The following is a 26770-nucleotide window of genomic DNA, read 5'->3' on the forward strand; positions in this document are numbered from 1 at the left end:
CTCTCACTTGGTTAAAAGGTTTTCTCTTTTAATAAGCCACAGGAGAAAATACTGGTTAATTTTCCATTGATTTCTAATACCTAATCCAAAACTGTTCACCCAGTAGAAGCCCAGGAATCACTGTTTGAATAGAAGAGCTTTATGTCCCACAAAGACCATGACATAAATTTTTACAATGGAATTATATACAATATGAAATGAAGGGCTTGGAATTTAGACGAACTGGTAGGGTTCTCCCATAGAACCATATGCCCTGCAGAAAACCATATTGTGGCACATACAATCCTAGCATTGGAAGATGGAGCCAGGGAAAACAGAAAATTCAAGGTCACTATTGGCTAAATTGAAAGTTTAAGGCTGGCCTGGGGTATATAAAACTCATCTCAATTTTCAAAAAACAAACAAGTAAATGAATAGATAAAATAAAGACGGAAAAAGAAAACTAAGTAACTCTGTTACAAACACTAATTTTGTCAGTAAAATTCAGTGAAAATAAATCTATGAGTCAGCCATAAGAGTGTCACTAAATGAGACTAAAGTAACTTTGAAGAGGGAATTTTACACTGATCTATTAAATTAATAGCTACAACTCTTAAAGCTATAGAGATATGGATGTGCCACATCTAACTCAGTAGACACTAGCTATCTGTGGCTATTAAGCATTTAAAATATGGGTAGTACAAATTCAGATGTTTTGTATGAAGACTTTGCTTGAAAAGTGAATGTTTCATTAGTAAGTCTATTTTGAAATGATGCTTGGATATATTAAGTATGTTAATGAAATTAGATTGCTAATTGTGGTTGCTAAAAAACTGGTATTAGGTTATATACATAGCTTATTTGTTGTTTGGAGTATTGATCAAAAGCAACATTACCAATTAAAGAACCAAAGAACGAATATATATTATTATAATTATTTCTGTTTATTAACTAGTTAACTGGTATTGAGACATGAGTTTCCTGTGTAGCCCAGGCTAGCCTGGTATTCAATATGTAGCTGAGCTAGACTCCAACCTGTAGCAATCCTCCCCTTCAGCATCCTATGTGCTGTTATTACAGAGGTGAAGATTACCACAGTTAGCTGGATAGATAAGAAGGCAAGATAAAGAAGGAAGAAAGTACGTTGAGATTCTAATCTAAACCCTGCCACTTAATACTGCATTGAAAACGTATGACTATCACTTGAATTTGCCTCAGTAAAATGCTTAGACATTGATAAATGAAGCCGAGAAGAGGAAAGAGCAGTCAACCCATAACATGATGTGCTGACCAACAACCCCACCCACATGTATTCTGCTATTAATCCTACAGATAGGGCATTCTTTTACTATAAGAAATATACATAAAATCAAAAAAAAACACTATCATTTGAATGATTTCTTCCTCTTTTTTCTATTCCTTACATAAACTGATCACTGAAGATAGAAAATGTAAGATATCTGTGCAAAAAATCCTAACCCTCAGTACAAATTACTGTATACTTGAAGAAACATTAACATTAAGAAATACATAAATATAACCTTTAAAAACTTAGTCATACTTTCAGTGCTGTATCATGCATTAGTCTTATCAAGTAAATGTAACAAAGGATCCTCAAAATATTCTCCAAAGGCCAACAAATCATAACAAGAAAAGCACAATTTATTTGTCTTTCTCCTAGAACTTTGAGACAGTGTCTCACTATATTGCCCAGACTGGTCTCTAACTCCTAAGTCAAGTAATCTTCATACCTCACTGTAAGCATCAAACATTATGATACACTACTGCACTAGGCTTAAATAGTTTCTTTTCCTATTAAAAAGTAGAATACTTACAGATAAAGTATGAAGAAGCTGCCCAGTGACAGAATTCCAAACTTTCAAAAGGAAATTGTTTACTGCAGTAATAACAGTGGTGTCATACCGATCCCAAGCCACCATAGTCACCTTCAGTTTAGTGACTTTGTCTTCCGTAGATGTCAAATTATTCCTGAAACAATCATTTCAAATAGTCGTATCTTGGGCATTTTAACAAAGGGAAACACAAAACAGCAAACATGACCAAAAAATTTAGGAAGATGTAAATGATTAGATGTAAATAGTTGTGCTGGAAAGTCTTTTGTCAAATGGACATAACCTAGAGTCATGTGAGAAGAAGGAATCTCAATAGGGAAAATGTCTCCATTAGCTTGGTTTTTAGGTAAGACTGTCTAACCATTGATGTAGGAAGGCCCAGCCCACTATGAGCAGTACCATCTCTGGGCAGGCAGTCCTGGGTAAGAAAGTGGCTTGAGCAAGCAATAGAGAACAAGCCTAAGAAAGCAGTGTTCCTTAGGGCTTCTGCTTCACTTCCTGCCTCCAGGTTCTTGCCTTGAGTACTTCAGTGAAGGATTATAAGCTAGGAGCTATAAGATGAAAGATGTCCTTTCCTCTTCAAGTTGTTTTTGGCTATGATATTTAATCACAGCAATAAAATCAAATTAATACAATAGTGACTTGGAAGTACACAAAAAGTGAGATTAGAAATAACTCTATATCTTAAAAATTGAAATCCACAGAATGATCATTTTGGCTGCCAGACAATACAAAACACGTGCAAGTGGTTATATTATCCCCATAAGTATTACTACTTTGAAAACAAACTAATAGCCTTTTAAATAAGTATCAGAATATTTATTGACATACCTGAGTATGACATTAATTATACCTGTCTATTACTATAAAGTCAGTTTATTTAATAAGGTAGTCAATTTAAAGGTCAAACACTGAGAAATTAAATTATCTCAAAGACACTGATATATCATCTCATCAGCAGTAAGCTGCTGAAAGCAGATAGCAATTAATTGCATGTATAATGATGAATATAAATGCAAACAATATGAAATATAAAGGAGTCCTTCCTAATTAGAGTAGAAGGCAAATTTATTATACTATTTAATAAGAATAATTTTTAAAATAGAAGTACAAAGTGATATAAAAAAATGACAGATGAAAACTAAGCCAGAAAATAACTCCATGGGAGTTGATAAAACTCAGACATCCAAGCATCACAATAGACCAGAATCTGAGACATAAGCAATGTTCTAGTCAGACAACATCAAAGTAACAGTTGCCACAAGACTAAAGGGGTAAATTCCATCCCTAATAATTAATTCCAAAGTATTTAATAACATAAAAGTATATGTACTATTAAATATGGCACAATGCAAAAGATGATATGCTATGGGAAATCCCCTGAGATACCTACTACCCCTGCTTACCCACTCATCTTAGTAGCCATATCTAGCACTATGCTCTTCCACTCTTGCTGTTGATACTGCCATATTCTTGCTGTTCCGTCTCTACTTCCGCTAACAAACCGTAGGCTGGAATGTAAATTGGCCTTGTTATTTTTTTTTTCAAAACTACATCAAATTTTCTTAATTATGAAATAACCTTCAGATACCACCAGAATATGTAAAAGAGTGCATTAATTTTAGAAAACAGTTCGGCAGTTCTTAAAACGATAAACTAAGTTACCTTTTGACCCAGCAATCATACTCTTCAGGTACATAGCCACCGAAAGAAATAAAAACGTTAGAATGTGAAGATGCATGGAACACTCAATAATCCCCGAAGAAGAAACAAATGAAATGTTTGCCAATGGATAAATAAAACATGGGATTCATACAACAGAATGTTGGGTGCAAGTAAGGTCTAATGACAGAGATGAACAGTTACCCAGTGCTTGAGAAAGTGATGATAGGTTTAATGATTCGTAACTAAAGGGAATGAGCATTCTATAAGGTAGAAGAACAGGTTTGTTCTAAGAATAACTACACTGAAGGTTGCCCAATCCTATAAATATACCAACACTTTTATCATGAGCTACCCTTAATAATACATTTGTTATTATAAATCACAAGTTTGATATTGTATTTTTTTCTAATCTTTCAGATAAGTATTTAAACCAGGTATGCCTGCAAGCTTATGATTCAAGTGATCAAAACGATAAGCCAGGAAGATCGCAAGTTCAAGGCCTGCATAAACTATATACTAAGAGACTGGATGAAAAAACCTAAAACCCACTGAAACATGTATAATGACCCATTTTCTATTTAGAAAACAGAATCCCACCATATACAATTCTGTCCACAACCGTATTTTATAGATCTATGAGTACAAAACTAAATCAATTTCAATAAGTATTCATCTATATAGATATACCAAAATGTACCTAATGAAATGCATAATGATCAATAATTACAGTTTTAAACACAATCCTATAATATCTGTCTTTCTACAATGCTATATATTGTCCTGATTTAGAGTAGGTACATTTTTATTTTCTTGACAGTGTCCTTAGCCTTACAGAAACTTTGCAATCTCATTAAGTCCCATTTATTAACCTTTGACCTTAGAGCTTGAGCCATTGGTGTTTTGTTCAGAAAATTTTCTCCTGTGCCTATGTGTTCTAAGGTTTTCCCTACTTTCTCATCTAATAGTTTCAGTGTATCTGGTTTAATGTGGAGAAGATTTTGATATGTATTGCCAAATTGTTTCCTATGTTTGGGGAAAAAAATCTTTTGAAAAGTTGTAAGAATAGTTCCATTTATAATACTCAATATGTTGAGTCTTATAATTTTTTATTATATTTTAATTTTAAAAATTTTTAGTTGTTTAAATTTATATTATAATATTAGTAAAATTGGCTGCTCTAATTAGGAAGTGTTTGTTTCTATACTAATTTTTAAAAAGTACAAAGAATTTCAGGTATGAGCAAAGTTTCACCTATGATCTTTCCTTAAACAAAATTTCCGTATTTTGATTTTTCACATATATGTATCCATTCATATTTAATATGCTTTGTATATTTTTAAATTCATATAAGATTTTTTATGTATTGACTGCATTTATTTTTGAAGGAGTCCTAACAATGTTTTTTAAATACACTTTTACAAATAGATAAGAAATTAAAATCACAGGTTCTTTCAGTAGAAAATAGTAATATGGGTGTTGGATCAGTAAGAGCACATGCTGCTCTTGCAGAGGATCAGATTTCTGTTCCCAGCACCCATGTCAGAATAAATATGAAATCTGGACATCTCAGGACAAGCTCCAAGTAGAACATGAATGAACCTTAAAACCCATATGAGACATAGATAAGATAGAATCAGGAGAGAAAGGGAGGCAGAGACAAAAGAAAAGGAGAGAAAATGACAGGAGACAGGACAGAAGGGAAAAGAAAATAAGGTGGAAGGTGGGCAATGACGGTGCTGGACAGGAAGAATGTGAGGAAAGTATAAGGAAGTAATGGATGAGATAATGTGAAAATATGGAAAAGAAATCCATAAAGGAACGAGGAGAAACACACAGATTATTATGAGAAAAGGATGTAGTTGTCAAAGTCAAGTTGTCCAGAGTCTGGAAATGCCAGTTTAAAATTTAAAATTCATTTCAGAACAACAGAAGAAAAATGATAAGAACATTTCTGAATAGAGCAATTGTTTGCTTGTCAGAGTTATACTAATTTAAGTCAGGTTGTCAAAGAAAACAGAAAAGGCAAAGTATATAACAGAGAACAGAAAAGAAAGTATATAACAGTAGAGAAACTCAGGAAGCTGAAGAGCAGACAGACCATGGTCACTACAGAGTTAACTACTTTAAAGAGATACAGATAGCAAAGAAGACAGACACAGACTCTGAATCTACACAAAATAGCTCGTTTCTACCTCATTCATTGTCTTTACAGTGAGGAAGAACTCTGAGCTACTTTGTCTATGTTATCTCTCAGTGATAGCACACAGCATCAGCACAGTCAGCTTCAGCAGCCAAAGACTATAAAAAACAATCTCTGTCTACACAAATGCATCTTTTAGGTTTTATCTTTAAAAGTAGCCCAGCAATTCAAGTAACCAAGATCATCTTAAAACAAAACAAAACAAAACAAAGGACTTTTGGCAGTTAGTGAAATTAGGGTACAATGAGAGATATCCAGAACCACAGGAGGTGGGGTCAAGGTACGAACTCTTCTAGGTCTGACTTCAGTGAGTGTAAATTGAGTTGAAGGAGGTTAACTGTGGGAAAGGTGAGGTGAACAGATGCTTAGCCTACAAAAGGATTGTGAGTTTATTAAATTATCAATGTCTGGATATCAACTGTATTAGTTTGAAGGGAATAATAAAAATGTGTCCAATATTTCTTCATACAAGTATGTACTCCATAATTACCTGTCTCCATTGTTACAGAACTGAACAGCAACAACTTTGTCCTAAAACATAGAACAACAGACTTTTGATTAAATGAACTTATGTAAAAAATAATGTCCTTCTCCTAAATTTACACGAAAAAGCTTTACAAGGTAGATTTCATTTTAATATGATTTTCATTTTAAAAACTCATTTTGCTTTAAAAAAGACAAATCACTGAAGCCTCAACCAATGTACAAAATAAGTTTGTGGTATTCTAAAACAAGCTAAACATAAACAAATCTGCTTATAAATCCTATCAAAGGGATGCTTAGTTTTGAAAAGGTACTAGGGTACTACATCCTCCTTGAGATAACAAAATATTGAAGGACCTACCTTAAAACAACTGAGTTCATTGAAAGTTCCCAATAGTTGATATAACTTTAGAGAACTATTTACTTGTTTTCCACATGTCCTTTTAAATATTACAAAGGATTCATCTAACATTCTGTAAGTTCTACAGTTTTTATGCAATGATTTATGTTTTTGTAGACAAAGATGACATTAAAACCAAAGCTGAAATTCACAGTTCTTCTTGCTTTCTTTGCTAAGGAAGCTAAAATACACCCTCATACTCTTCGCTCTTTTCACAATACCCACTCATCAAACTGCACTTGAACTGAACTTTTAATAAAAATAAACAGCAAAACTTTTATACTTCATACTTTTTATTTTTAAACATCATCACATATTCATATATGTCTGACTTAAATAGTTTTGTGATTTCAATACAGTACTTACTGATAAATTCTGAATTCTCACTGACATGAACAATAACTAATTTTACTTATCTTGAAGAATAACTTTAACAACTAACACAAGTGGGAGACCATTCCTTTGAACAGGGGATTTTAACTTGTTAAAACTTCTGTGCTTACCTTGGACCTTGCAAATAAAACTGCAAATTGTATGTTCTTCATTCCCCTGTTAATTCTTTCCTACTCATGTATTCTCTCTTCTCTCAGTGCTCTATGAACTAGACTGTGCTTATACACACAGAGCAAGGGGATTGCCTTATCATGCTTAGCTCAAACGGATTACATTTAGTGGTCTCAGAATGAGATTTCAGAGTATTTCTAAGTGTTTCTCTTGCACAATTTAAATAAGTGTCCAATATTTAGTATCTAGAATATGAAGCATCAAGATGAGAGCAAGCTGAATTTGATATGTCTAAAACTGGACAGTTCTCAAAAGAAAAATGCAAATGGTCATAAATATTTAAAAAGGTTTTCCACATTCCTATCCATCAGGGGAATGCAAATTGAAATGACATACATTAAGATTCTATCTCACCTCAGAACAGTCAGAATGGCTATGACAGAGACAACAAATAAAATATGATGGCCAGAATATGAAGAAAGAACATCCCCTACCCTACACTGCTGAAGGAAATATAAAGTGTTAGAGGCACTATGAAATCCAGTATAGAAGTTTCTTGAAAATTCAAAAATAACCCTTCCATATTACCCATGGATATGACTCATGGAGTCACACAAATGACTCTAAATCAACCTAACACAGATATCCTTGTACATTCATGTTTATTGTTGCATTACTCCCAATAACTGGTAAGTGGAAAAATTCTACATGCTCATTAGCAGATGAATGGATAAACAAAATGTGGTGCATGAATACAATGGATTATATTTTGTCAATGCATAAAGCAGAATGATATCATAACATTTGCAGGAAATTGAATGGAATTAGAGATCACTGTTTTTCTAAATAAGCCAAGCACAGAATGTCAAATGTATTTTCTCTCATACATGAAGTATGTAAGTATATATATATATATATATATATATGCATAATATATATATACACATATGTTTATGAATGTATATGTATGATATGAAAGTAGAAAGACTATGAGAGAGGAGAGGGGGATTTAAGTATATGAAAGGAATAAGATAAGGTAATGGGATCTATGTAAACTAAATCAAAGGAGAGAAAGTCGTCAGAAAAAGGAAAGGAAGTGGAAGAATGGGTTATTAATAAGAACAAAGCATAATATTTATGTAAGAAGATGACATACTGAATCATTAATGTGTATGCTAAATAAAACACTAATAATAAAAATAAGTGAAGACTGCTATTGCTAAGGAAGATTAGATTCTATTGAACCTTTGATACTGTGAAAAACATACAAAGATCAAAAAGCTCAATTCATGAAAGTATTTTCCCCTGAATATTATTGAACTGCCTTTTAAGTATTCAAAACCTTTCATATCATACATACACATTCATAAATAGGGCTTGATTTATATAGTACAACCATAATCATTCCAGAATTTCACATTTGCCTTCATTACTAAAGAATTATCTTGAATTAAAGGTTTTCTTATTCATCTATATTAAAGAATGGTTCAGCCCAGAACAGACAAGCAGGGGTGATTTAAAAATACAAGGCAATAAATACAAGTGTCTTATTTTGCTCTTACCGTATGTGATTCTAATTCAGCAATTTTCTCCGGTATCTCAGAACCCAAATAGTATATCCTAATAACATGATCCGTGCTCCCTGTTGTAATGAACATACCACCTGGAAGATTAAAACAAAATAAAACCCATAGTACCAAGGCACTTCTTTAGTAGTATTTAATTTTTTACCTTATATTAATAAGAAGCCTTTCAAAAACACAGTTGTCTTACTTACAAATAATAATGCCATATGAATATTTCAAAGAAAAATAAAATTTATGACAAACAATACAGTTGTGCCAATTAACAAAACTATAATTCTAGCTGCGGAGAGGTTATGGCAGAAAGATTACAAATTTTAAGTTGTCCAGGGCTTCAAAGTGACTTCAAGGTCAGCCTGGGCAATTGAGATCTTGCCTCAAAATAAGAAAGTAAGGGCTAATGAGACAGATTAGTGCATAAAGGGGCTTGTCAACAAGCCCAGTGATCTCACTTCAATCCTCAAATCTCACATGGTGGAGGGAGAAAACTGACTCTGTTGTACTCTGACATACCCAAATGTGGGCACATGCATACATATACAATAAATACATATTAAAAATGAAAGCCCTCCCAGTTTAGAAAGTTACATTTAATAATTAAACAGTGAAAATGAAGTTAGGAGATTGTGGAGATAGTTCAGTGAGTCAATGTTTGCCTAGCAGTTCAAGGCTCTAGGTCCAATTATCAGTGTTACAAAGACAGAGAAGTATTTAAGAAAATATATCCTTTACCTTAAAAAAATGTACCAATTATACATTAAACATTGAGTTAGTGATTAAAAACTACGCAAGTCAAAGCTTTTAAGAATGCTAAATTTTATATAAAATGCTATGTCAAAACTCTAAATCTTATATATGAAGCCACAACTACGTATACTTTCTGTTAAGTTAAGCTAGGGATTTTGTATTCAAATGGGAAGAGTTGGCTACTATACATTTTAGTTAATGGGTATTTGACTTGGGAACTGTTTATTCTTTGCCAAATAAAACCAGAATTATATAAAATGTATTCAATTAAATTTAAAAAAATTACTAGGTGCTAATTAGTCAAAAAGATTCATGTAGCATAACACATGGCTTACATCTTTGGTAGGATTAATTTCAATCACACACACTTTTTCTTCATAACAATTTAAATTGGTCTTTTATAGATGGATCATTTTAAGTGCTAGAAGCATTCAATTTTGGTACATACCAGAACTGAAAGATGAACAGGATATCTGAACTCCAGGTCTGGATCTCTCAGTAAATTTTACTGGCCGGTCTCTAAAGAATAAAGTAAACATTTTTAATTCTATTAGGCTCATATAATGGACAAAAATTTTAGCACACTGATGAATACTGATCTCCTCAGCATCAATATTAGTTTTAAAGAGCTAAAAAAAATAAAGAATCCTGTAAGAGCTATTATTATATTTTTAGTTAAAAGTTTTTAAACCTTATAAATATAATTTATGACACTAAAATTTTGACAATAGTTTTGCAAATATATTGTCCTGTTCTTTACTGATATTATTATAAAATGTTCAAACATATCTTACCCTACTCTTCCCTATAAATTTCAGAGTCTCAACACAGATTTTATAAGAATATTTATCCTAAAATTGTTAAACACTAAAATAGGTATGGATATAAATACCCACAAAGGGAATCTTTACTTTAAAACTTGAACTCCTTTAACACCAAGGTAATGAAGCTATGTAAACTTCATTTTTCACAAAACTTCCAAAATTTAAACTTACCTAAACTTCATGGTTTTTACATGCCATTGCCAGAAACAAATTGTTCCATCAGCACCAGTAGAAGTGAGGTATCTAGTTGTGCCTTTAGTTGATGGACAAAACTTAAAAAGAAGTAAAATAAGATATGAAGTTTTCCTGTTTTAACGATTTTTTGTACAAATACAGCACATAAATCATCTAAGAATTTCTGTATCAGTCCAGTGAGATGGCTTAGTGGGTAATGTGTTTGCCAAAATGTCCAAGGTCCTGAGTTTAGTTCACTGAATCCAGACAATAAGTGGAAAAAAAAAAACACCTAATGTAAGTTCCCTTGACCTTCACATATGTGTTGTATGTAGCACATGCATGCCTGAAGTCCACATACATGTGTGAATACCACATATACACAAGGAGGAAACAATTTCAATGTCAGGGTTTTGTTGCTTAAGTCCCATAAATGCATAAATACTTAACAAAAATAAATAAATGCCAAAGCCTCCAGAAAATAGTAAGTGAGGGGCTGGAGAGATGAAAGCTTGTAGCTCTTCCAGAGGACCTAGTTTTGGTTCCCAGAACCCACAATGAGTGGTTCACTGCTCCAGGGGCTCCTATGCTGTCTTTTTGCTTCCACAGGCACTACCCCCCCCACACATACATATCACCCCTGCACACATATACACATCATATACTAAAAATAAAATCTTAAAATGAAAATATTTGAAGCTGAAATAAAATATTTCACTGCTAACTACTGTTTTAAATAATTTAGCATAATACTTTTAGAATATTTTAATGAAGAATAAATTCACAAATTTACTACTAAGTTAAATCACAACAAATGCAGAAAATATTTGTTCATAACAAAAAATATCTGTGGATTTTTTTTTATTTTGTTGAGATGAGGTTTTGCTTTGTAATCCTAGCTGGTCCTGTACTCGCTGCAATCTTACCCCTGCTTCCAGAATGCTGGGATTCACCGCACCCACTTGATTTTTTTGTCTTTTAAAATTTAAACCATTTTCAATTGCTAACTTAATAAAATTATATTTACCAAATCTTTATTAATATCATTGCAGTAAGAACAGATTAAGAAAAAAATACCCTTATGTGAGTTGCCAATTTAAAGAATCACTGTTTTCCTAAACGGACCACAGTGCACTTCTCTAGTCTGATCCTGGGCATTTTATATCCCTCAGAAAAGAATTATAAAGAAGGGAGGAGCCATCTGTCTGTATTATGGCTAATCCATAGAAAAAAAGTTTAAAATCAGACCAAATTTTCTGGTATGGCTATGAATTTTAAAACCATAAATGAGAGGCTACAAGTACAACTTGGTGGTAGAATACTTGCCTAACATGCCCTGGCCCTGAGTATAATCCTTAATACCAGAAAAAAAAATCCAAGTGGAAATAATAATTTCCATTGAGATAATAACTAAGGATTAATATATGAGACTGATAAATATTGAGCTCAAATCAAAATAAATCACTATACATATTAAGGTTAATGTAATTACTTCAGTGTAAACTCTTATGCTTGAAATAAACATTGCCCATTAATACTATCTATTAGTACCTAATAGATTTTTAAAAACTAACTTCTACATAGTATGCCTTTTAATAGTTTCATTGCTTGGCTTTTTTTTTAAGGTTTGATAGTGTGCATTAAGGTCTTACTAGTTATAATGAGCATAAAGTACATGTAAAACAGGATGTAACTTGGAAATATTCAAGGTTTTCTTGGTGTGTAAGGATTCAGCATAATGGTTTTTTCTTTTTTTCTTTTCTTAAACTTCACACATTCTGTGAGTTGTTTCTGGGCTGTTCAGAGCTTTCTGGGGTAAGTATCCAATTATCAATGACTAGTTTCAATCCTCAGATAAAGAAAACTGTATTACAAAGGCCTACCCACAATCTATGTCAGTAGTCAACAAATTATGGCCCACATCCAGCTTGCTGACGCTTTGTATAAATAACATTTAATGGAACACAGTTATACTGTCTATGGGTATTTTCCCACTTGTAAAAATAAAGTTGAGCGATTTGACAAAGATTGTATGCTCTGGGAAATCTAAAATATTCACTAACTTGTCTGCAAGTTTGCTGCTAATTACTGATCCATAGGTATGAGAACATGAACAATAGAAATGTCACTGTCTCAAGAGATTCTGAAATCTAAATTTATATATTTAAATTGTTCTATCATATGTTGACATGCTCCTATATATTGGTTATATTATTTCATTTGACAATAATGTTATTGGTTGTTGAAAGAAAGCAAATATATTTCTTTTTTTTCTTTTTGAGACAGGGTCTCTCTAGTCTTGACTGTCCTGGAATTTGCAATATAAAACAAGCTGGCCTTAAACTCAGAGATCCTCTTGCCTTGTAAGATTAAAGGCATGTGCCATGATGCCTAGCATGAAAGAAATGCCATGTATTTCTAACATACAAATTCATATATAGAGAGAAAATTGAGCAAAACTAAACTGCATAAAAAGAAACTGACAGTGGCAACCACTACAAATATATTTCATTGAAATCCTATTTATAAAAGAAAGGAAATAAACTGGAGGGATAATATACTGTGAATGAAAAGATAGCTAATAAGTTATAGTAAATACTATAGACTGCCAATGAATAATTATTACTGTGAACAAAATACCATGCCAATGTGGGTGGCTAAAACTTCACAAGGCCTCACCCCTGGATGAAGAGCTATATGCAATCAATGGCTATTGAGGAAGGGAGAATACATTTCTCTAGAGGAACACTAAGCATCCTCAGCAGAATGTAATAAAAGAAGAGGTTACAAATTTGACCAGGTGGCACAGGAGAGGTTGGAAAGGAAGGGGCAGAAATAATGAAAATGCAATACTCCTGTATACATTTTTTTTAAAGTTTTTTTTTTTTAAGTAAGAAGATACAGACTGTTAAGCTAAATAAAGTGATAAAATCAGAGAGATGATCTTGAGAAGATAATATTTTCACAGAGTACTTACAAAGTGAATGGGTGATTATGTAAGTATCTAGGGACCACTCCAGAGAAAGAAAATAGGAGAAAACTCAGAAATTTCAGCCTAGCATAAGACTTAAGGCTAAGATAGAAAGAAGAGGAGGAAGAGAAGAAGATGGGAGGAGGAGAAGGAAAAAGAAAGGGAGAAAGAGAAAAGGAATGATAGGAATTAATCAGCAGCTAAAACAGGAAAAAGGAAAAGTATATGCAACCAAGGAAAGATTAAAGTTTGAAAATACCTATAGTCTTGTTAAACACTGTAACGACTAGCTGCCTCTAACCTGTAGAATAGAAGCTAGTAAGAGCTCTGAGAACTAGTGATATGACTTAACTTCCATTTTATAATCATGTGTATACTATTAGAATCTTGACTAGGACAGGAGATAGTTCAGAGCAGAAAAATCAATGAGAATTATAGCTCGGGCTTCTAGTATCAAATATTAGTGGCTCTAAACAGCATAGTACAGATGTAATTCGCAAGAAGGTTCAAGATTCTCAGAGTAGAATAAATGCAATATGGGAACAGATTAGACTAAAGAAATAAGGAAAGTATAAACATTAATTACAATCATGAAATCATCATATGTTTAGATGTTACTATAGTTAGGATGCTGTGTGTCTCCACAAAGGTCCACATATTAAAGGTTTGGCCTACAACTTAGGTTATTAAAGATGATGAAACCTTTCTGAGGGTCACTGGCGGAAGTCTAGAGATTATTGAGGGTATGCCTTCAAGGAATTGTACCTACCTCCAATGTGTTTATGTGACTTCCTACAGGGTGATTTTAGATTGTACACACACATTCCTCAGCCATGATTCATGTTTTTTATGCTAACATACTTCTGCCTTTATTATTTACAGCATGAAGTCATACAGACAAGGTGTAGTGACAGAGCTTGCATTATGGATTCCTACTTTATATCTATAAGTGTGAGCTCTTTACTTCATAAGTAGTATCGTTCAGGCATTTTGAAACCAAAAAAAAAAGTGTCTTCCACAGATGGCATAATCTCTGGTGGGATTAAATTTGAATAGCAAAATGAATTAAGATTTGAGACATCTAGTATACAGTCAGGCAGTGTTGACTAAGTGGATATATGGCTATAATAAGACTGGCCCAAGATGAAGCTATTTGAATTATCAGGGTAATCAACCTACAGGTGAAATTCAAAAACACAATGCCAAACGATGTAAATAAGTACAAGGGTGAGATTTTCAAAATCCAAGACTAAGAGAAAGATCAGGTCTCCAAACAATCTACATAATAACATTAACCAATCAAACTTTTAATTAAAGGTTTTAATTCAATGCAGAATAAGCACCCTTTTTGCTAGATCCCTATAAATAAGTGTTATGTTATTAAAATAGAACATGATAAATATGAGTAATGGCTGCTTTGAAAAGTATTCTCTCTTTACAATGTTACTCTAAAAATGGAAAAATAAATTCTTTAAAGTTGAAAAAATGTTTTCTTTTATCTACATGTAAAAGTTTAATAAGAACTTTTAGTTTCCTCTTGAGAAAAACAGAATAGTAAAAGAAAACTTCAGCTTAGTTTTGCTAAGAGTTTTTAAGGTTTTTAAGACAGCAAGGCCTTTTACTACCAAGATCTGGTCAAAGTATTATATGGACAACCTATTTTATATCAAGCAACAAGTTGAAACAAAAAAAAAAATCACTGAAATTAAAAATGTAAAGTCTTCATAATATTAGAACTACATGCACACACATATTAAACCTAGCATACATCTTGAATAAAGTATTATCAGAGTATGCCAATATTCATGTTAGAACCTCTTTATATCCTGAGTAACAGGTATTAAGTAGTGTGCAGGCAGACATTTGCAAGTTTCATCCCTTCTTCACATATACACATAAGATAAATACAGTATCTCATTCTGGATTTGAAGAACCTTCATCGTTTTTTTTTAAAGGCACAGGTTTATATAAAACGAAAAAAAATAAAAATATTTGTCTACAGAAGAGAAACAAAGCTCTACAGGAGCATTCTTTCTTTGAGCTTTTGTCCACATAATATATATTTGTGTAAAACATCATCTCTCCATAATAAAAATAGGAAAATTAGCTTTACTACCATGTCAGAGATCTTATCATCGTTCTCACCTGTATGGACGTAATAGAAGCTGAATGTCCCTGAAGGACAGCAACTGGTGCACAAGTTCGAAGACACCATACTCTCACAACTTTATCACAGCTGCCTGCAGCAATGAGAGTATTTTCATAGTTAACAGCCATGTCGGAGATTTCAGCAGAATGCCCTCGCAGGGTGGCAAGGAGGCGCCCGTCATCTGTAGCCCAGATTTTCACCAAACAGTCATCTGAACCCTACAAAGATACAAAAGACAGACTTATAATGGAACAGAAATGGACCATTTATACAAGGAAGGAAAAAAATACAAAGGAGTAATTTTATTAAGAAAAAAACCTGACACAGACTCATTAGCAAATATACGTATCTTGTAAATGACACAACTGACTTAGTGTTGCCCAAGGTCACAGCAGCAAAGTCTTCAAAACTAATGATTCTAAAAACATTTTAAATATTTTATGCTTATTTTTAAGTGATGAGCCATTAATCTTTTCCACCATTGCTCCTTTCTATATCCTGGCAGGTTTGGCTTAATTATCTTAATAGTTTTTTTTTTTTTTTTTAATTTACTCTATAGTGCACATTGATCTCTCTGGAAACCCGAGGCCATTAATAATCCTAGGTGAAAACCTTGGTTGCTCTTCCCTTTAAGAATTCCAAGTGAGCTTCAAATATAAAAGAATGAATTATATTCTCATATGGTAAAATTATCTATTTATTAAAAGATGGCATGTACAATTGTCAAGCCATCATGGCTATAGATGGAAATCATCAGCTGAAAGCCTATAATACAATCTGAGTTACAAATTCTCAAACTCTAATGCACTTCCTTTGTTATAGGACATAAATAGAAAATTGAAAATTGCTACTTCTCTCACCTCTGTGTTAACAGCAATGAAGCAATCACATTCATATTTTTAGACATATTAATATACTATAGATTTTTCACAAAAGAAACTTAAAATAGGGAAATTTTAAAAATAACCAGCCCTAAAATCAAAGAAATATGTATAAGTTTAATCTTCAGCAATACACAGTTTAGTTCAACCATTCTATCCTGAAGGTGATTTAATCACTAAAGACAAATGTGAAGCAAATATAAATGGAAAATGAAAATGTCTTCTAATAAATTCTGTTGAGTGGAATAAAACAGTATATTTGTTTCATTTAAACTAACCATCTTGAGTTTATATAGACTTCAAAGGACATAACTTTTTAAATTTCCTGAAAGATAGTGGCTACCATAGAACAGCCTCCATTTATATAAAATGAAACATTATTTTCAATTTCAACTCAACTTTTCTATATCAATAAGTCCAAACAGAGTAAATAACTTATAACATATAATATACTGGATGGCATGGAGTCTTGCTTCAGTTGTAAATGTATAATGTTACATATCATAAATTTTTAACTCACTGTAAAAATTCGCCTCCCAGTTCGATCAAAGGCTACACAGTAGACAGAAGATAAGTGTCCCAGAATTCTCTTATGCATCTTAATGTGCTGATAAGCAGATGAGGGGAAAACATGGCTGAAGCGACTACATCCGGTTAATTGCCTGGCTGATGTGATATTCACTGAAAAATAAAGTGAAATCGGAGAATATATCTTAAAATTAGAAAGTGAAACTTACTGTATGCAATTTTGACTATTAAAATAAGACAAACCAGGATATAGCCAACATACCAATTCTACATAATAAGAAGTCTAAATTTCTTTATACATTTAATTATTGTGTACTAACAATACTGTTCTGGTGATGATACTGCTTAGCTTCCTATAATTTAATAAGCACATTCCCTTCTTCTCTTTCTATGATACTACATAGGTGTTAAGCAACAAAGAGTAAAGAAGAGAAAACGAAAAAATCTTCTGAGGTTTGTTTATCAGTTCTCATCTTTTAGATTCTACCTATAGAGTTTGCCACAAGTCTTTATGACTGAACTTTTGAGATTTTATTTCCATCCTATGTGATCATTTTAAATCCCACCCTACACAGGAATAAATAAATAAATAAATAAATACATACATACATACATACATACATACATACATACATACATACATACATACATACATAAATAATTTTTTAATTACCAAGAATGTAACATAAGCTGAAAAAAATCAACCTATTCCACTTATATTCTGTTCTTCTAAACTAGAGACCTTGGTTCTAATGTAAGAATTCTCAGTCGTGTGTGTATAAGTCCTTCCAATCTTCTCTTACACAGTAAAAATACTGAACCCACATGGTTATTCTAATCATAACAAAGAATCTCTGTATATTGAAATTTACCCTAAGGTGAAAGAACATTTTACCACCCTGAAAACACTGTATGGACCAAACAGTAACACATCTATGTTCAAGCACAGCAAAATGAAAGCAAGAGTGCAGTTCTAGCGAGATCAGTCTAATTAGAACCATGCCACAATAAAAATATGAAACCCTCATTGCCTTCACTATATTAGCAGCTCTGAAGTCTTCCTTTCAGGAAAGTTACAACTATTGGCCACTTTAAACTTAGTAAAATTACAAAAACATAGCCAGAAAACTTTGAAAGCAAACCCTTGGAGTATATTAGAGATGAGCACTTAAATATTGTAAGACAATGAATAAATGAATAAAGGTTAAAAATAACAATAAGACTTAGTAAAAAAAAAATCTAGGTAAGAATTACTTTTTGGTAGCCATTCCCTATCCCACCAAACAGAAATTTCTCTAAGACAAGACTGAGTAGGCATGCTGCTTTCCCCAAGTAACCATTTCCTAATGCTTTGAGTTTTTGAATCTGCTTTACTTTGTGGTTTTTATTTTGGGGTCTTTTTTTTTTTTTTTTTTTTCAGCGACACAGAGAAAAGGGTATGTTGTTTAAGTGTATGGTTTTCAATGGAGGAACAACTGACACTTTGGGCTAGATATTTCTATGTTACAGGGATGGGTCTGTTCACTGTAGGGTGTCAGCAGCAACCTTAGCCTCTGCCCACTAGACACTAATAGCATTACCAGCACTGAGTATGACAAGCAAAAATAGCTCCCCACACTGCTAAATATGGCTTGGGGGTCAGAGAAACACCTCCGTTGAAAATATCCTCTGCTTGCAGAACAAAATCAAGTAATAGAAAATTAGCAGCAAGAAGAAATTTGAACAAACAAAGATTTGAGGACCTGGTGAAGATAGAAAAAAATGCCAGTCAATGAACCCAGATATCTTTCAATCTATTTATATAGTCTTTGGTTTATATCATCAGTTTATAACATCATGTTTCAGTTTCAGTCAAAGAGAACTTTCATTTTCTTAGTTTATTGTTATATATACTATTGTTTGATATTGTAAATATATTATTTTCATTGTTTCATAATTTCTCTTTAGTCTATGATTAGGGTATAAAAAACACCAGAGGTTTTCATGTATTGCTTTTGTAACCTGAAAACATGACTGAAATTGTATTATCAGTTTCAAATGTTTTTCAATGCAGTTTTTTGAGGGGAGGGGGTGAGTCAACTACTATATCATCTTCTCTTCATATATAGTGTGTTATGTTTTACTTTTCCAATCAATTTAACAAGAATATTCAATATTCAGACAGACAGAAGTAGATAGAGAAAACATCCTTGTTTTGTTCCTAATCTTAAATGAAAAACTATAGTTTTCACTGTTTCACTGATGAGTATATTAGCTATGTGTTTGAAATATATGGCATTTGCTGCACTGATATATATATATAAATACTTTTATCACCAATAGAGGGGAGCTATCAAAAAGCTTTTCTGTATTGTTAAAGAAGAGCATGCACCACATTTTCCCCTTAATTTTAACAATTGCTGTCTCACGGTCATTAATTTGCCTGTGTTGATAAATTCTTGCATCATAGAAACAAACTACACTTGGTTATATTTTGTAATGTTTCAATGTGCTGTGGAGTGAGTCCTGCTAACATTTTGTTTAATTTTTGCTATCTATGTCCATGAAGGATAATGTCAGTGTCTTTGATTTTATTATCAAGGTACTGGTGGACTCTTAAGGTGGCTAGAAGTATAATCTCCTTCAATTTTTGCAAGTTTTAAAAGTAACTGAATTTTGCTCTTTAACAGTTTGTTGGAATTCAATAATCAAGCTACTAGGAGACTTTTAGTTAATAATGAAATTTCTTTTTAAAATTCTATTCAGATTTTTCTGCTTCTTCCTGATTGACTTTTGAGCAGGTTTTATTTTTTTGAGGAATCTTTCTTTCTTCTATGCTATCTAAGCTTTGCTATACAGTTGTTCACTGTAGTGCAGACTATCCAATTTGTAGAGCTGTAACTTATGAATTTTGCATTTCTCTACCATGAGTTGTAATATCTCTCATCTCTATTTTGAATCTTTCTTCCTTTTAACTGCTTTTTTATTAACTTTCAAGCATTCACTTTTAACCTGTCAAAAGCTTGGCCTATTAACATTCTCTCATGGATGGAAAGGGACTCACGAGAGTCATTCCTCCCTGAGGAGCTATTGGCAGTTAAAGGTTACAAGGGGAAAGGGGGTCATTTTCTTCAATGGTCTAGGCATGGCACATTTTTCATGCTCCTTTAAATAATCCCTCCCCTATGCTTGCGAAAACAGTAATTAAACTCAACATGTCAAGAATAAGACAAAGCCAAACAGAAGTCCAGACACTGCTCAAAACATGAAAATACCAATTGTTGGGGAGGTAGAACTGACAAACATACATTATTTTATAAAATAAACATGGATGAAATCATCAAAGAATAGGAAACTTATAGGCACAAACAACCACCATTAACTTGATCTTTTGTGCTGTTTTGTAGTCATTTTTTTATCTCTGTTCTTTATCATTTCCTCAATTAAAAAAAAAAAGTGGCTTTACTCTTATCTTTTTCAGTTCCCTGAGGTTTAATAGGTTGTGTAATGGGTGTTAATAGGTTTTGCTATAATATTCTCTCCAAACTACATTAGCAGTATAAGTTAAGTATGGTATGATTATTCCCCTTACAAATGGACTAATTTTATACAAAAATGCATGGATTATTTACATATAAATTATGAGATATCATGGGGATAAGACTCAGGTCTAACGACAAAATCAAGTTGTTTTCAATACACCATACACAAATATGCTGAATATTTTATACATTGTTTTTAGTATAAATCCCTTTTTTTTTCTCTTCCTAGAATTTTTCATTTAAAGTCTATTTTATCTAACATACAGTTACCCCTATTCGGTTTAGGTTTTTCTTTTCATGGAATATATTTTTGACTATAAGTCTCATTAGAGGTACAGTGAATCTGTAAGCAGTACATAGTTAAATCTTTTTTTTTCATGTAGTCACCTACTTGGTAATAAAAGTAATCATAAAATTTGAGTACAATAAATCACTATAGAAATTCCAACGACATTTTTCAGAGAAGTAGAATATAATCCTTAATCCAAGTGGAACTATAAAATTTCCAAACACTCCATGGATTTTAAAGCAGAAAGAACAAAGCATAAAGCGTGATATTCCCCTAATTAAATACAAATACAAATATAAAGTTATTGTGAACGACATGGCTCTTGCATAAAAACAATACAATGAACAATATAAAAGAATAGTATTTCCAATAATAAAGATTTAAAGTAAATTGACACTTCATAAATGTTCAAAGATCACACAATGGAGAAAAAATAAATATATCATTAAGTGCTATTGACAAAACAGAATAGCCACATAAAAAAGAGTATCATACATACTAAATACAAAATAAACTTAACATGGGTCAAAGAGTTACGTATAAGCCCCCATACTGTAAAGTCCCTAAAATGTAGTTTTATATCACTCTAAAAACATATGTAACAGAAAATTAAGAACAAATGAGATTTCATCAAAACAACAAAAACAACACCGTCGCACAGTAAACAAGGGAATGAAGAGTTCACCACAGATTAAGAGAAAGTCTATACAAATCACAGATCCTATGAGGCTAGTATCCAAAACACACAAGGATTACAAGGAATTCAAAGAACTTAACAATAACAAACTTCAAATGTGTAATAAACTTTAAAAGACATTTCTCAAATGAAGATGTAAAAAATATCAACAAGAAAAGAAAAGTTCATGTCTGTAGGATAAAAGGTGCTTACTGCAAAGCTTGAAGATTTGAGTTCAACCACAAGAATCCATTAAAAAGAAAGCACTGATGTCTGAAAATTGTCCTTTGACTGATATGTCATGAACATAAATATACACATGCATGCAAGCATGCAGTAAATAACTGTTAAAAATAGGCATTAAGAGCAAAAATGTACATTATATTATCATTTTCCTGTTTAAGTATAGAGGTCCCTCAAAATACTTTAAAAAAAAAATGAAGTACTACAAAATCCAACAATCCTATTTCTAGAAATTTGTGTGAAAGAAATGATATTGATATGATCAGGATATATCTAAACTACCACATAGTCTCTTTTAGTAAGTATAAGAAAGTTTCTAATGTAGAATGTCTCAAGTATATGGTTAAATATCTATAATATATAAAGCAACTTACTTTAATAAAATGCCTAATAACATGAAAACAATCTTCTATGGCAAGAAAAAAATCACAAAATTGTATGAAGCCACAACTCCAAATGATCAACCCAAGAAAAAAAAATGTGGTTTCAAAATATATTCCAAAGCTACAATAGTTAAAACACAACATTGGCATAAATACAGGCACTCAGAATATAAGAGAATTGCAGTGGGCACAAATTGTTTTTTAACCTCTAAAATCATAGGAATCAAGAATAAACGCAAACCAAATTATTATCTCAAACCTAAGAGTTTCTGCACAGCAACAACAAAAAAAATGGCAGAGAAAAACCACTTACAGACTGGGAATACATACTGAGAAGTTATTCATATGACACAGGGTTGATACAGACAGCATATAAGAACATCCCCCAAACTCAACAGAACACAAATGAACACACACACACACACAAAAAAAAAAAATAAAAAAAAAATAAAAACAGACCTTTCTGTAATGTTGACGAACACATGGTGAAAATATATATAATACAAAACTCAAAGTCTCACAAAGTATCACTGGAGTGCAAATCAAATAACCACCTCACCCCAGTTAGAATGTCTGTTATTGGGGCTAAGGGGATGACCCAGTAAATATAGTGCTTCCTATGCAGCCTAAAGTCCTGAGTTCAATGCCTAAACCCATCTAAAAAATCCAAATGTGATGTGGCAGTGCACATGTGTAATCCCAGCACTCCTTCTGTGAGTCCTCAGAACCCAAGAAACACCAGACCTCACAGCTGTAATCCCAGCACTCCTGAGGCAAGATAGAAGCTGCAGACAGGAAGCCTGGAAAGGTGCCAAACCAGCTATCCTGGAGTCCACAAAGCAACAGAATCAAAGAGATTCTTTCTCAATCCCCAGAACCCACACATAGTGGATGGAGAACTGACTCCTACAACTCATCCTCTTACCCCTACATGTACATCACAGCTTGTGAGTATGAATACACACTAAACAAATATTTAAAAATGGGAGAAATGGTGTAACCTAGGGATAAGGTATTTATCTAGCATGTGAGAGGCCCTGAGTTTAATGACAGCCATAAAACCAAAACTGCATCTGTATCAAATGCACATAGGTGGTTTCCCTGTCACCATTCCTTAACCAACTAAAATAACTATACAGTATTTAAATGGCTGTAAGTATTATTAATAATCTAAAGGCAACTTTAAATATGTAAAACAGTAGTTTAAGCTATATCCCAATACTGTTTATTGGTTTGTTTTACTTTTTGCAGTGCTGGCCATTAAATCCAAGGCCTTTCACACACTAGTAAAAAAATAAAAAAAGGGCTTGGAGCACCCATTAATTTATGCATCACCAGTGAAGCATCCTGGAATCGATACTTCATGATACTAAGTGACCACGTCTGTGTAAGATTAGTAATTGACCTGGCTCAAGGTTAGAGTTACGTAGAAGTGGTCCTATTATAGAAAGGCAACATAAAGAGCCCTTGTAGAGATGAAAATTCTCCATCAATAGTAAACATAGACACACAAGTGGTAAGCAGTGTAGAACTTCAGTTTGCTTACACATACATATACACAAACAAGTACAAAGGAAGTCATTTGACATTGTCATAGGCAATCTGTTCAGTTTTCAACTAAACTTCTCCCAGTTTACTATACTGATTTCCATTTACCCTAGCTATTCCTTTACCTTCTGCAATTTCAGCTCATCAATATCACACTTAACACTGAAGACAGTCTGAAATCACTGGCCTTTTTATAAAATCTCACTTCAAGGAGATACAGGAGATAGAGAAAAAGGAAAGGAGCTGTTGGTAGCAGCACATGCCCTTAATAGCATTCAGGAGGCAGGAGGAACTCTGTGAGTTCCAGGCCAGCCTGATCTACAAAGTGAGTCCCTGAACAGCCAAGGCTACCCAGAGAAACCCTAACTAAAAGAAAAAGTTTCATGATTTCACTTTCCACTTTTAAAAAGCTGCCTATTTAATAACATTACTGAATATATAACTACTGTGGACCTAAAAAGAAATAAAAATTTTAAGCACAAAATGTCTACATCTTATCTCCATCTGCCAGACAACACAATTACCAAAGATCTGGCTTCTGCTATTGGCTTCTAGGGGGAAGAGAACCAAAGACTATTTCACAAAGACCACTAACTATTGTATTCGGGTTTTTGCTTTGTTTTGTTTTTAGTTTATATTAAGACTTTTTGCTACCGTTGTGGAACCCTGAAGTGTCAACTACAAAATGTTTCTAGCCCACCCCTCAAAAGACTTAACTCAGCAGATCAAGAACAGCCAAAAAAAAGTCTTCAAAATAACATTAATGAAAAATTGTGGCCCACATTTATTGAAAAGATGTACAAGACTCCATTTTAAAATAGTCAAAAGCTATCCAGGACTGAAAGAGTCAGTCAGCAAGAACTGAAAAATAAAACAAAGGCCCTAAAATCAATCAAACTTGGGAGGACAGACACAGATAAAGCCAGCTGCAAAGTTACCAGGAACATTGCTTTTCCCAGGGTTCTACAGCAGTTCTAAAATATCATTAACTACTCCCCACACCTTGACCATTATTGATTTCTCACCAATCATGCACCCAGACCTGTTTGCTCTATCCATTTCCTCCAGGAGAGAAATATCTAACTTCTAAACTGTTTTTGCTTAATAACACCCAGTCCCCTGCATATTTCTGAATTTGCCTCAGAAAACAGCCACTAATTTAGAACCAGTAAACCCTATGAATTCTTTAGTTTAAGCCAAATGTTATTAACCTGGCCCATCTCTCAGAGGCCTTCCATGCATGCAAAAGTTTACTCCCCCACTCTGTGAAAACAGTAAATCTTATTTGGTTAGATTACAGGGTTAACATGGTGGTCTTTTCTTAGAACACTTTAAATAGTAAACTTAATTGAATTACCCTATAATGTTCAGTTGTTTAGATTGATAAAGCTCCTAATCCAAATAAAACTTCTGGGCCTAAAACTGTAAGAAAGATAACTCACTGAATTCTGATATGTATTATTTGAGGAAAATATTGTCTCTCCTAGCACAAAGTTTATTATCAAACTAGCCTTAAAACAAAACAAAAAACCCACACAAAAACAGAAGTTTACAATGTGGCCATTGAGTCAAGTAACTCAGCAATTTCTTCTGCCCGTGACAGGATGATAACAGATGCTTGAAATCCTTCTGTAGTTTTCTAATTTTTAAATTTCAAATGCCTTTAAATTTTACAAAAATAGAACACTTCTATTTTTCTTCAACAACATTGAAAAACAAACCCCTCTTTGCTCTTTTGAAAAAATGTCACTTGGCTAGTTTCTTTTTTTTTTTTTTTTTTTTTTTTTGTTTGTTTTTTAATCAGCAGAGTACGTATTTACAACCTTCTGAGTATTAAAATGCAGTAAGCACAACAGTTCCCATAAATACAAAGGACCATAACTGACTAAAAGAAACTGCCCTACAAAAAACCCTGGAAAGGCTGGTGGTGAGACATTAAAGCAAGTAAAGGTACTTGCCCCTAGGCCTGACTCACAAACTGAGTCCAATGCCAGGGACTCATATGGTGTAAGTTATTCTGTATTTCTCCACATGTCCCATGGTGTGTATGTGTGTAGATATTCCTGGGTGAGTGTGCACACACATACACACTTACCATCATCATCATCAACTCTTCTGGCTATACTGAGCTACAAAATATTTCTTTAAAAGCTTAAAAGACAAAGAAAACCAGCTAACAACAAAAACCCACCCTGAAACAGTAAGCTACTTCTGAAGTTCAGTAGTAGGAAAAGTCTGAAATGTAAGTAAGGCTCCAAGTCCCATCTGGAGTATCAGAAAAACAAAAACAATAAACAAGCAAACACCACCACCACCACCACCAACGACAACAAAGGGAAAAAAAACAGAAAAAAACCACACATATAAAATTCAACATCAACTTTACAGTTGCAAAGGAGAGTATGAAGCTTGAATAAATGTTTTTGAGAAAGGTTTCAGAAAGATTAATTAAAATTCACTAAATTTGAATGGTACTAAGATAGGAATAAAAATAAACTTGAATAAAATCCAAAAGGTATAACAAATACATAAAACTACAGATTTTTTTCCCATGAATTTAATGTTACAGTGGCTCAAATTATGCCTGTAAAACATTAATTCAAACTAAGTTTATAGTTTTCAAAGCTGATTGCAATTCCATCCCACAGTTCTCATCTGTAGGATAAATTAGATAACACCAGTTAGTACAATAGGCTTATTAATAGCCTATTAATAGGCTAGTTAATGGCCATACATTCTATTATTCTTTGGATAATATACAAAATTCCTGAAAAAACTAACTAACTAACTAACTAACTAAGTAACTAACCCTAATCACCATTCCAGTTCTGCTTTTTAGTCAGATGCTGCAAGTTCTTTAATGTAATGTAAGTGGGAAGTTTTGTAATACTTTTCTCCAATTAAAAAAATTGACTCTTGTTTTACAGCTTCCTTCATTAAATTATAAAGCTCTATTTCTAGAAGACATTTAATCAAATGTATAGTATAAAGCTTCCTTTGTTAAACTTTAAAGTTCTATTTCTATAAGACACTTAATTAAATGTACCAAAAATAAAAGGACTAAAATACGTTCTACATGTATATAAGAAAAATGTTCAGAATAGAATTAAAGAAATTATTTTTATTATATTTTATATCATGAAGATAAGCATATAAATATAATTTATTT

General features: G+C 32.7%; 1 protein-coding gene across 1 annotated transcript in view; it reads right to left on the reverse strand.

Annotated features, from left to right (window-relative positions):
* Window positions 1-26770, reverse strand: part of BRWD3 (bromodomain and WD repeat domain containing 3) — a gene marked incomplete at its 3' end in the record, with an annotated part of 87571 nt that overhangs the window by 41339 nt on the left and 19462 nt on the right. The window contains exons 7-14 of the mRNA XM_080909813.1: window positions 16934-17094; window positions 15529-15750; window positions 10410-10510; window positions 9863-9933; window positions 8647-8747; window positions 6188-6228; window positions 3239-3343; window positions 1815-1968 (exon numbers count right to left, since the gene is read on the reverse strand). Of these exons, the coding sequence (XP_080765939.1) occupies window positions 1815-1968; window positions 3239-3343; window positions 6188-6228; window positions 8647-8747; window positions 9863-9933; window positions 10410-10510; window positions 15529-15750; window positions 16934-17094 (956 nt within the window). The remainder of the gene's footprint in view (window positions 1-1814; window positions 1969-3238; window positions 3344-6187; window positions 6229-8646; window positions 8748-9862; window positions 9934-10409; window positions 10511-15528; window positions 15751-16933; window positions 17095-26770) is intronic.

Source organism: Micromys minutus, assembly GCF_963924665.1.
Source record: "Micromys minutus genome assembly, chromosome: X".
Classification (NCBI taxonomy): Eukaryota; Metazoa; Chordata; class Mammalia; order Rodentia; family Muridae; genus Micromys; species Micromys minutus.